This window comes from Rhynchophorus ferrugineus, unplaced genomic scaffold (genome assembly GCF_030347505.1).
Source record: "Rhynchophorus ferrugineus isolate W39M unplaced genomic scaffold, kcgeb_rfMv2 rfM5, whole genome shotgun sequence".
In the NCBI taxonomy this organism is placed as follows: Eukaryota; Metazoa; Arthropoda; class Insecta; order Coleoptera; family Curculionidae; genus Rhynchophorus; species Rhynchophorus ferrugineus.
Genome location: NW_027472584.1, coordinates 28,753,509 through 28,765,591, shown reverse-complemented (window position 1 = coordinate 28,765,591; position 12,083 = coordinate 28,753,509). Strand labels below are relative to the sequence as shown.

The following is a 12,083-nucleotide window of genomic DNA, read 5'->3' as shown; positions in this document are numbered from 1 at the left end:
AATAATCACTAAAATAAAGCGTACAGTTTTATAAAAACGTAAAACAACCAGAATGTTAAACAATAAATAAAAGTTTCATTTAAATTAGTAGAAATTAATGACTTTTTATCTGTTTTCATCACTGTATACTAAAATATATCATCCTATAAACAATGAATATGTTCCAAGAATTAAGATGAATCCTCTGACAAAATATGTGTAATAAGTATTATGTCGTAACATTCTTAGAACTGGAGGACGGAAATTAAATCAGACTGTGTGTCTACAATGAATAAAATAAAACAACGAAATAAAAGACGGATTAGACATATAATTGCATATATTTTTAAATGCAAAAACACATATTAATATTAAACACAACTAAAATAACAGAAGCCAATAGGGAACAATAATTAACACTGATGAACAAAATTAAATAAATACAGTATGAACGGAACATTGATAATATTTGTACGTCGATATAAAATAATAAATGAATAGCTTTTTTGGAAAAAGCTTAAAAATCGGGACTTCAAATAACATAATTAATAAATATGTACATACAACGAAAAAAACTGTTAGGTGTACATTCATATTTACGGTTAACAACAAAGTAACTAAAATAATATTGAACAAGAAAATATTGCACTGAAAAATGTCTAAAGAGATAAATATCTTCTAATTCATCGTATATTTTATAAAAATTATGGTTTTCTTTTGCATTACCGAACATTTAATTACCCTTTTAGTATACTACAATATTAAAATAAAATTTAAACATTCGGTAACACAACCATTCTACAGAACTCTATATTCAAAATTTCTTTTTTGGAAGGTCACTTTTAGATCGATTATTATTTTTTTACATTTTTTTTTAAATTCTTAAACGGCTTTTCTTTCAATTCTCGTCAAGGTAACATTAATAAACCGAAAGACGCAAAGAAATCTGGTAAAATGTAAAAGCTATATATCGATTACAAAAACCTTGAGAGGAAATGAATTATTTAACGTCTATTAATGTTTTAACATTTAATTTGGTTGAAAAGTAGGAATTATAATAGGCATATGGTTGTTAACGACATTGTTATGGATAAAAGAATGATCAAAAAAGGACATTCCTAGTTTATGGGCATTTGACATATTTGCATCAGGTACGCCAACGTTATGTGATGTGTTAAAAAAATTAGTAAACGAGTTGAGGTCAGATGCTGAGACATTGTCCAAAGATAAATGCGTAGCTTCCTTTATCTGAGGCATCATAACGGCCACATTTCCCGACGAATTTGGTTGTTTCGAGTTGTTTTGTTCTGTATGAACTCTACCAGAGTGTAAAATGGTCTGATATCGATGCTTAAAGGTCATATTGCAGTGCTCGCATCTAAATCGTTTCTTCGAATGTTTCCAATAGTGATGTAACGCTAGTGATGCCCTGGTATGATATCGGCTCACACCAGAACGTCTACATATCCTACACGTCAAACCTTTTCTGGTTACTAACTGAGCCATGTATTTGTCAACTAGTTTACTCGTATTCAGCGGTGACTCACCCGTCAAAAAGCCTTTCCACTTTCGCAGTTTATTATTCAAATGTCGCAATACTTCTACTTCGTCTGAATCCCAATACGGAATCACCACTTTCTTTGGTTTACTCTGTTTCCGACTTCGTTTGTTGGAATTATTCGATGGAGGTATCGGCAATACAACCGATTTTCCGGTCAGACTCGTATGAACAGCCATATGAGCCATGATACTGTTCTGGCTCTCGAATGATGCGTTGCATAACTTGCAACAATATTTCCGGTGGGGGTCAACGTTTTCCTTTGCGTCCTCGCTTTTGGCGGGAGATGTGGCAACGTGCCGGTGAGTAAATTGATGTGTCTCCAGTGACAAATCATCTTCAAACTCGCAACCGCACGTCTGGCAGACGAACAAGGGAAGCTCAGTTTCCTCTCCTCCTGCTTCTTCTTCTGCGTCTGGTTGACTGGCTTCCACACCTCCCGCCTCAAGAAAATCCGACTGGATCCGATGAGTTAAATTGACTCTGTTCGACATGTCCTCAGCTGTACTACTTCGTGACGGAGAATCAGTCTCTGGTTCGGAACCGTCACTCGCCTCCATGTAATTAAACAATCGAGCAGCGCCGTGTTGCTTAGGCAATTGGCTTTTCCATGATTTCACCTCGTTATGCAAGAACCTATTGTGTTGGAGTATCTGGGCCGCCGCAGCAGTGATATCGCTGTTTTTTAGAAGGCTTGGAGTCTGACTACAAATAAAACATCGCTTATTAGTTGTTGCATCAGCAATATTACAAAAGCACTAACCTACAAAGAGAAGATCCATTATTGGAGTTAGATGTGGTCATTGATGAAGTCACCGTAGCTGAAGGGGTTGTGGTTGCATTATTGAACGCATTGTTCCTTAGTATGTTTGTGCTTGAATTTGTATTCGACATTCCACTCAAAGCTCTATTCCTACTCTCCAAGGGACTGAAAAACACGTAATATTAAAGTAAACCAGTTTTGTAATTTCACAATTGAAATACTCACTGTTGTTCTTGTTGATGAGCGGTCAATTGTGCCAAATCATCAGCTAGAAAGTTACATTTGGCACAAGCTCGTTTATTATGAACTTTAAGGACGTGGGTGGATAATCGCTCCGATCTTGCTGCTTTATAATCGCACAGTCCACACACGAAAGGCTTCAAGTGAGTATTCATATGTCTCTTTAAACACCAATTATCAACGCCTGACCATGAACAATAACAACATGTAAATCTTTTTTCGCCTTTCTTTTTACTACTTTTCGAACTCAAACCCGATTTTCCCACGCTTTTGTGATCTGACTGTCGAATTCCTGGTACCGTTGGACTTCTAGACACGCCATTAAAACCAGGTATCGATAACGAGCTTATTGTCGACAAAGAGTTCATTGTTTCTGATGGTACGACAGGTGTTGTCGAATTATATTTTTGATAATAAGACATACCAGAAGCGTTTTTCGGTGGATGACGCCGAATACGGTTCAAATCGTACGGGTGATCTCTGTGCATCCTTAGGAAATGTTTTTTAACATGGTCAGCTCTGTTAAACTGCTTCTGACATACGTAGCACTGAAATGGTTTCTCTTCCCTGTGTATATTTTCGTGCCTGGTAAAAAGATCACGCCTATCCGTTGCATATGGACAGTAAGAACAACTGTACCGTTTGTTTGAAGACAGTGGTGTTTCCGCGTTAGCTACGCCAGAGTTTTGCGATAAATTTCCTGAAATATTACCTGCGGATGCTAAATTTTGATATTCCTCAGACGGTACTGTGTGATTGCCTGCAGTTGTGTTGGCTTTACTATTTGTACCGGCATCAATTTTATTTTTTAATCTTTGAAGATATTTGACGATATCTTGTAACACTGGATTGTCTTTGGTTAAAGCGTCACACGATTCGTCGATGTTTATATTATGTTGCCTACCTAAATGTATTCTAACGCATCTAGCCCAGGCGCTTTCATAAGAACACTGAGGACAATGAAATGCCCTTAAATTTGAATGAGTCCCTAACCAATGTTCTGCGACCCTATGTAAATAACCTACAGATTCACATTCCGAACATCTAAACAATTTCTGCGACGGATTATACGTTGCTATTTTTGATTGAGTCCATTGAAGCGCCTCCTCGCTATTTAGCCACTTATCCTCCAATGCAGGGGGATTTAGACTGAGTCCCACCGCGCTCTTATGGGTTGGGAACGTGCTATTCAGAATACCGCTAGCTGAAAATCCATTTTGCATCAGAGCGGCCAATCCGAAAGCCGTCAAGTGTTCTTCCGGTTTCAGAATGGGATTTTCCACTTCATAGTCAATGGGTGTAAGTCCACGATCTGTTCCGGTCGATGGAAGACGTTCCGTAGTGGTCAAATCAGGGAGACCGTCCTCGCCATACAGTTTCCTGGTGATTTCTTTAAACATGTCTTCGTAGCAGTCTATTGCACTGCCAGTCATAGGCATTGCAACCTCCATGTTCTAAAACAACCGCTTCTTATATTAAGAAACGTGGTATTTCCTAAAAAATAATCATAATAAACGAGGAGGAAGAACAATAAGAAGCGAGAAACAAGCAAAACTAAAGGCATAGTAAGAAAATGGAAAAGATAGGGTTTCGTCCCGGACTAAAATGTTCCCTTGCATGTGGTTGTCTAGCCCACAGGGCAGATATTACATGGGGTCAAACCGCGTAGTATCGGCAAAACACTTACCAAATAAATAGCATGTTGTTTATCCAGCGAGTTGAGGCATTTTCCACCACTTATGCACACTGTTTACACTGACAGACGACACTAAAAAATCGGCTTCATAAGGTCTAATTAAGGACAAATCAATTAAATGCGTAGAGGATGCGTCCAAATAGGATGAAGGGTGCATCCAGGGCCGTGTGGCCCTGTACGGGATCGTTGCGTTGTCTGACCCACCCAATACTGCGGCACCCGTTACCCGCGACCCGATGGGGTGCTTGGCCCCCATCCCCACCCCACCCCTCCTGCTTGCCGCCCTGCAGCCACCCCCGAGTGGCGCGGCTCCTTCTGCACATGCAGGGGTGGAGGGGTGAGTTCCGCCCGACCTACCGAAGATATACGAGGGTGGATTCTTTTACATTTTTTCATAGACGTCCCTTTCACACGATTTTATTTCACTAGATTATGCCATTTAATTTCAGCTTTAATAGACCTCCATGATTAGAACATCAATTTTAACAATCACAGACATGTTTATAAGAACTAATATTATTTAAATGTAGGTATTTTTATTTCATTACTTACCGGTAAATCCAATCCAAGTTTCACCTCCACAAAATCTACTATAATTAATCATTTTAATTGTAAATTATAGAGTAAAAATACTTTCAGAAAATGTTACATATATAATGATATATTCATCACTTTAATTGGTTATGAACATTTTAACAAAAATGTGTAAAACTCAATTCATTTTCAACATCGAGATATTCTGAATGAAAACAAGCAATCTAACAATAACAGACATGTTTAGAAGAAGTAACATTTTTTAAATGTAGGTATTTTTATTTATTTAGATACCCTCATGTGTGAATGTTGTGAATTATAGCATCTTGAGTGAAGCAACTTTTGTTATTGTAAAAAAAATGGATAAAAGGGAATTTCGCGTGTTGATAGAATATTGCTTTTTGAAGGAAAAAAATACAATTGAAGCAAAAACTTGGCTTGATGCAGAGTTTCCGGACACTGCTACAGGAAAATCAACCATCAAGGATTGGTATGCTAAGTTTAGACGTGGACGTGGTGACGTGGTGGATGGTTAATCGTCAGTGGATGCCCAAAAGAGGTTGTTACCGACGAAAACATTACAAAAACACAAAATGATTTTGAATCCCTATTGACCCTAAGTTGAAATTGAATGAACAGCAGACGCTCTATAGATATTAACTGAACGCGTACATCATATCATTCACGAATATATGGGTATGAGAAAGCTCTGTGCAAAGTGGGTGCCGCGCGAGCTCACTTTTGACCAAAAACAACGACGAGTTGATGATTCCGAGCAGTTTTTGAACATCAAGTGTAATAAACCCGAGTTTTTGCGTCGATATGTGACAATGGATGAAACATGGCTCCATCATTTCACTCTGAAGTCCAATCGACAGTCACCCGACTGGACTGTACACGATGAACCCGCTTCAAAACGTGGAAAACGCAACAGTCGGCTGGTAAGGTTATGACATCTGTATTTTGGGATAGTTATGGAATAATTTTCATTGACTATCTTGAAAATGGAAGGACCATCAACAACGAGCGTTACATAGCGTTATTGGACCGTTTGAAGGACGAAATCGCCGAAAAACGGCCGCTTTTGAAGAAAAAGAAAGTGCTGCTTCAACAAGACAATGCACCGTGTCACAAGTCAGTGAAAACGATGGCAAAAATCGATGAATTGGACTTCGAATTGCTTCCTCATCCACCGTATTCTCCAGATCTGGCCGCCCAGCGACTATTTCCTGTTCTCAGATCTCAAAAGAAGGCTCGCTGGGAAGAAATTTTCGTCGAATGAAGAGGAGATCGCCGAAACTGACGCCTGTTTTGAAGCAAAGGACAAATCGTACTACAAAAATGGTATCGAAAAGTTGGAAGGTCGCTATAAACAGTGTATGACCCTCGAAGGGAATTATGTTGAATAAAAAAAACTGATTTTGCCAAAAAAAGTGTTTTACTGTGGTAGGCCGGTAACTTTTCAATTGAAATGTTATATAATGATACATTAATCACTTTAATTGTTTATCAACATGTTAAGAAAAATGTGTAAAATGATTCATTCAATTCATTTTCAACATCGAGATATTCTGAATGAAAACGAGCAATTTAACAATAACAGAGATGTTTACAAGAACTAATATTTTTTATATGTAGGTATTTCTATCGATTTAGATACCAGATAATAAAATAGTTTCACTTCCACATATACTACCATAATTAATAAATTTAATTTTTAGTAACGTTTGCTTCTAAACGTTTTCCATTTAGAATAACAAATGTTACAGATATAATAATATATTCATCACTTTAATTGGGTATCAACATTTTCACAATAATTAATAATAATATTTGGGATTAGTGTTCACTTATTTTCAAAACGTAATAATTTTTGACACAATAAACGAACCACGCTATCTTTTTATCCAGAATATTCTATCCAAGCGTAGAATATTATCTCCAAACGTGATATTGTATGGATTCATTGAATGAGCATTACTAGAGATATACAGCTTCAAACTCATCTATTACGGAAAACCGAAATTACTTATTTTTTATTCAAATCGTTAGTTTTGTTTCTAACTATATTTGTACATCATCTAATGCAAAACATACGAGTTCACTATTATATCAATTATATTTTATGGAGTGGAATAAAATATATAGACGTATCAATTTCGTTTTATGTCTTAGCACTCCCCATAGGACGTGTTTGTAAATTCACCCCCGTATAAAAGATTTATATGTTCTATCCTGACGCCGGCACTGACAGGCAATGTTGCCACTGACATCCCTTACCCCCTGATCAAGGAACTAGGAACGACTGCCACCTCCACGAGCTTTCATCCCCATATTTTGCTGCGAAAATAATAGGTTGACGCCTTATAACACATACACCTTCATTTTTATTCCACCATGTAAATATCTGATTTATTTGCCACTTGCTTTTCAATTACAAGTCGAAATTACAGGCAACAAATAACCTTGATGCTCAAAATACAACCAATTCCTTCATTCAAAAACATAAAATAAATTCAAATGAAAAGTGTCTAACCTATATTTTATTGTTTAATTTTCTATATATACAAACATAAATATAATTCTAAATGTTACACTTACATGTTATATAAGAAAAAAATAATCAATCAATAATTCTTCCATTAATATTTTATAATGCCGAAGAAATTGTTAAGATGTAAGAAAATATTAAGATATAATGAAGTTTAAGAAATACTTCTTATATAAATAAATCTATTGCAATTAATATATACATATATATATATATATATATATATATATATATATATATATATATATATATATAAGTAAACATAGTCTGACTCAATCCGTAGTTAACAGTAAGGGTAGTTTTAGGGGGTGTAGGAGTTGCCTGGCAACGAAAATATAATGAAACGCTAGGGGAGGGAGATTACACCAGCATGGCAAAGGTTTTTAAATATAGGGAGGGCAGTATTTAATTATTGAGGTCTAAGCAAAGATTATTTTATTACCATACAAGTTGTTTCAAAGGAATCTTGTTACAGCATTTTTTAACTATTCTAATATAAGTCATGTACAATCACATATCATGCGGCATGATTTCCTAACGAGTATTTTATTTATTGCTAAAATAATAATATAAAGAATCCTAAATCAGCCCTATTTAGGAAAAAAAATTAAGAGCAATAAGAAAGTACAATATATTAATCAGTAGGGTCTAACAAATCTCTAGATCTTCAGAACTTCTCTAAATATTGTCATATTTTCTTTTTTCTACGTCTTGTTCGAAAATCGAAAAATTTACCGTTATATAATTCCATTGACAGATACTATTTTTTTAATCAGCGAAAAATATTGCGGATTATTTTCGTTAATATTAAAAGTGGAACAAAAAAGTTCTCAATCCAACGACATGAGTATAACTATGACGATATATTTGTGCAAATAAATAATACCATATTAATGTCTGATATTTTATTTATCTTGTTCATAGAGGCATAAATAATATTAAGACTCTATTAATAGAAATAGAAATCGTCTGATCAAGAAAAAAAGAAAGAAAGAAAAAACAAATATATATTCAATTGAATGAAATAATTTAAGGACTGTATTTTTCTCAAAAATAGCTATATATTATTTGTTAATATTTTAACGATGTAACGAAAGTAACGATAACACTGAAAAGAAGTCGCTTTTTAAAAACATAAATACGTTTCCGGGGAAGCAGCGTGAAAACAAATTAATCGTCAGTGGAGGAATAAATCAAGCGACTTTAAAGGAAAAAATGGAACATCGCTATTGGAAAGCGGTTCGGAAAATGCCCGCCAAAAATTAACAAAGATGGCGCTGGAATCGAGACGTCAGTAAGAGCGTCGAGTATGTCAGAGGCGGGACGCCATAACGATAAGCGCGCGTCGTTTATTTCAATAAACAGGGCCGGATCGAATATAGTATCGATATCAGCCAATCAAAGGACTATCAAGAGTCATGGTTATAGTTACTAGATAAGGGGCGCACTCACCGTAATATTTCAACGCATGAATTAGTCCAAGACAGTAGTCATTAGCAGTTCAAGGTGTGTGCGGTAATCATGGAAACGTTGTAGAGAGACGTACCTGTAGATGATCGACTTACTGAGTGATTGTTGAGCCCTAGAGGTGATCAAAATAATAGAATAGTGGTCGTCTTTTTCATGTGTTTCTTACAATCTATACTAATCAATGATATACGTGCTGTTTTCATCAGTGACCTTTTGCCACTTTGCTGTTAAAAACATAATTCAGACAATAAACATAAGGCAGAACAATGTAACTTCTTGGTGAAAAACTGAACCAAGTGATTTCCACAAGGCTCTTTTGAAGCCAGCTTTACACCATTAGGTCAGATTCGGGTAGCTTATGGTTAATAATTTCTTTCCAATCCTCCAAACACTTGTAGTATTACCTTCCTTGGGCATCAGTGCAAGCTCTGCAACTATTTGCTCCTCAGAGCTTTAACGAAGAACTTTCTTGCATATTGTTGTCGTACGTGATCCACCTTTCATCGGCGGTAACCATTTCTTTTAAGAATGTCATTTCAGCGGTCCAAATCTGTCCATGTTAAATTTGCGTTGCATCTAAATGAAAAAAAAACCTAATTATATCACTTTAAGGATGCCCGATTACTCAAGCAGGATCAGCTAAATACCTCGAAATACATCTCGATGGCAGATTAAATTGGGAACATCATGTTAGACAAAAAACAAAACAGATTAGACTCAAAGTCAAGCAACTGTAGTGGTTAGTCAGAGGATACACCCAACTTGACCTAAAATCAAAGAGATTGCTTCTTCACTTTATCATAAAGCCAATTTGGACATATGGGGTGTAAATATGGGATTGTACTAAAACACTAATCATTAATCCAACGCACCCAAAACAAAATTCTAAGATTAATTACTAATGATTATCGTTACGTAACTAACGAAGAGCTGCACGATGACCTCAAAACCAAATGGATATATGAAGTGATCTATGATTTCACTTTAAAGCATAAAATAAGGTAGTAATAATAAGGCTACTAGACAACGATCAGAAAATCAGAAGATCACAATGAAGCAAACTACACGAGCTTGCTTAGTGTATAAGCGTATTTTTAACTTTAGCTTAAGTAGATTAGTTTTATTTTAATTTGGGAAATACATACTGATATATTAATCTCATATTCGCCTTGCTTGTGTATAACAGAACAGTACTAATAAATTATTTCGTAAATTAAGATTGTACTAAACATATATAATGTAAGATGTAATTAATAAAAAAAACATTTCAACAACCATTCACAATTGTAAACTTGCTGCAATACATTTTTCATCATTAAGTCACGTATCGAACTTCGTTTGGTATCCAGTATTATATAATTTGATCAAAACTGATTTTATAGTCGATATTTAATTCCGTACCACAAATACCAAACAATTTCGATGAGCCTACTCTGCATATTCCGTTTTTTGGAAGTAAAAATTGATAATATGCAAACAAAAAATTGAAAAAGCATGAAAGAACCACAGAAGGGACCAAATATAAGTCGGTCTGCTATACGGAGGTAACTTCAAACAAAAATTCGAGAAATTTGCTGAAAGTGCCGAGCAGAAATATATTTGCTAAAGGCGTAGAGTCAAAGAGGTTGAAAAATAATGAATAAACAAGAAAATAAATAAAAAAATAAGGTTACCTTCAAGATAAAAGGAAAAGCAGTGGTAATTGTTGTTGTATGCTAACTTGATAAGATTATGGACAACAGGTCAATTGAAAAGTCCCTGGCCTACCATAGTAAAACACATTTTTTTGCCAAATTAGTTTTTTTTACTCAACATAATGCCCTTCAAGGGTGATACACTGATTATAGCCACCCTCCAACTTTTCGATACCATTTTTGTTGTAAAATGTGTCCTTTATTTCAAAATAGGCCTCAGTTTCAGCAATCACTTCTTCATTCGGCGAAAATTTCTTCCCAGCGAGCATTCTTTTGAGATCTGATAACAGGAAATAGTCGCTGGTGACCAGATCTGGAGGATACGGTAGTTGAGGAAGCAATTCGAAGCCCAATTCATGGATTTTTGCCATCGTTTTTACTGACTTGTGACACGGTGCATTGTCTTGGTAAAGCAGCACTTTATTTTTCTTCAAATGCGGCCGTTTTTCGACTGTTGATGGTCCTTTCCTTTTCAAGGTAGTCAATGAAAATTTTTCCATGCGTATCCCAAAATACAGACGCCATAACCTTGCCAGCCGACTGTTGCGTTTTCCCACGCTTTGGAGCACGTTCATCGTGTGAAGTCCACCCCCATGACTGTCGATTGGACTTCGGAGTGAAATGGTGGAGCCATGTTTCATCCATTGTTACATGTGGACGCAAAATCTCAGGTTTATTACGCTTGATCATGTTCAAACACTGCTCTGAATCATCAACTCGTCATTGTTTTTGGTTACATGTAAGCGCGCGCGGCGCCCACTTTGCACAGAGCTTTCTCATACCCAAATATTCGTGAATGATATGATGTACGTTCAGTTGATATCTTTAGAGTGTCTGCTATTTCATTCAATTTCAATTTACGGTCATTCAAAATAATTTTGCATGTTTTCGTCGGTAACAATCTCTTTTAGGTGTTCACTGCGTTCACCGTCTTAGGTGTTCATTTCACCAGGTCTTTACTTAGCATACCAATCCTTGATGGTTGGTTTTCCTGGGGCAGTCTCGGGAAACTCGGCATCAAGCCAAGTTTTTGCTTCAACTGTATTTTTTCCCTTGAAAAAGCAATATTTTATCAACACGCGAAATTCCTTTTTATCCATTTTTTCGTAATAACAAAAGTTGCTTCACTCAAAATGCTATAATTCACAAACTAATGATCCAACAGCTGTCAAATTTATACAGGCATCTTTTGAGGGTTAGGGCTAACTAAAAAACATATGGATTTAATTATAATAGCGCATCTATGTGTCAGGCCGAAGACTTTTCAATTGACCTGTTATTAATACGTGAAATATGATTAGGTACAAGCTCAATATACATATTAAGACAGGCTGTTAGCAATAAAGATAAGCTGAATTGATATTTGACCTGCATAAGCATACCTTTTAGTATTTTGACAATAAATGAAATGTGATTGTAGTTGTATGGTAACGTGATGAAGATCATGGATATTAATACGACAAATGTGATTAGGAACAAGCACGAAGTAAATGTTAAGAGGGACGGTTAGCAATAAAGATAAACAGAAATGGTATTTGACGTAGAAGAGAGCAGGCGCGGCCGAAGCCGGTCCTGGCGTCGGTGTCGGGCGTGCGACG

General features: G+C 35.9%; 1 protein-coding gene across 1 annotated transcript; it reads right to left on the bottom strand.

Moving 5' to 3' along the window:
• Positions 1-379: 379 nt before the first annotated feature.
• Positions 380-4,457, bottom strand: chn (zinc finger transcriptional factor charlatan). The gene is made up of 4 exons (XM_076404717.1): positions 4,228-4,457; positions 2,526-4,034; positions 2,301-2,465; positions 380-2,242 (listed from the first exon to the last, which is right to left on the bottom strand). The coding sequence occupies exons 2-4, from the start codon at positions 3,989-3,991 to the stop codon at positions 1,009-1,011; spliced, it is 2,865 nt and encodes a 954-aa protein (XP_076260832.1). The 5' UTR covers positions 3,992-4,034; positions 4,228-4,457; the 3' UTR covers positions 380-1,008.
• Positions 4,458-12,083: the final 7,626 nt, after the last annotated feature.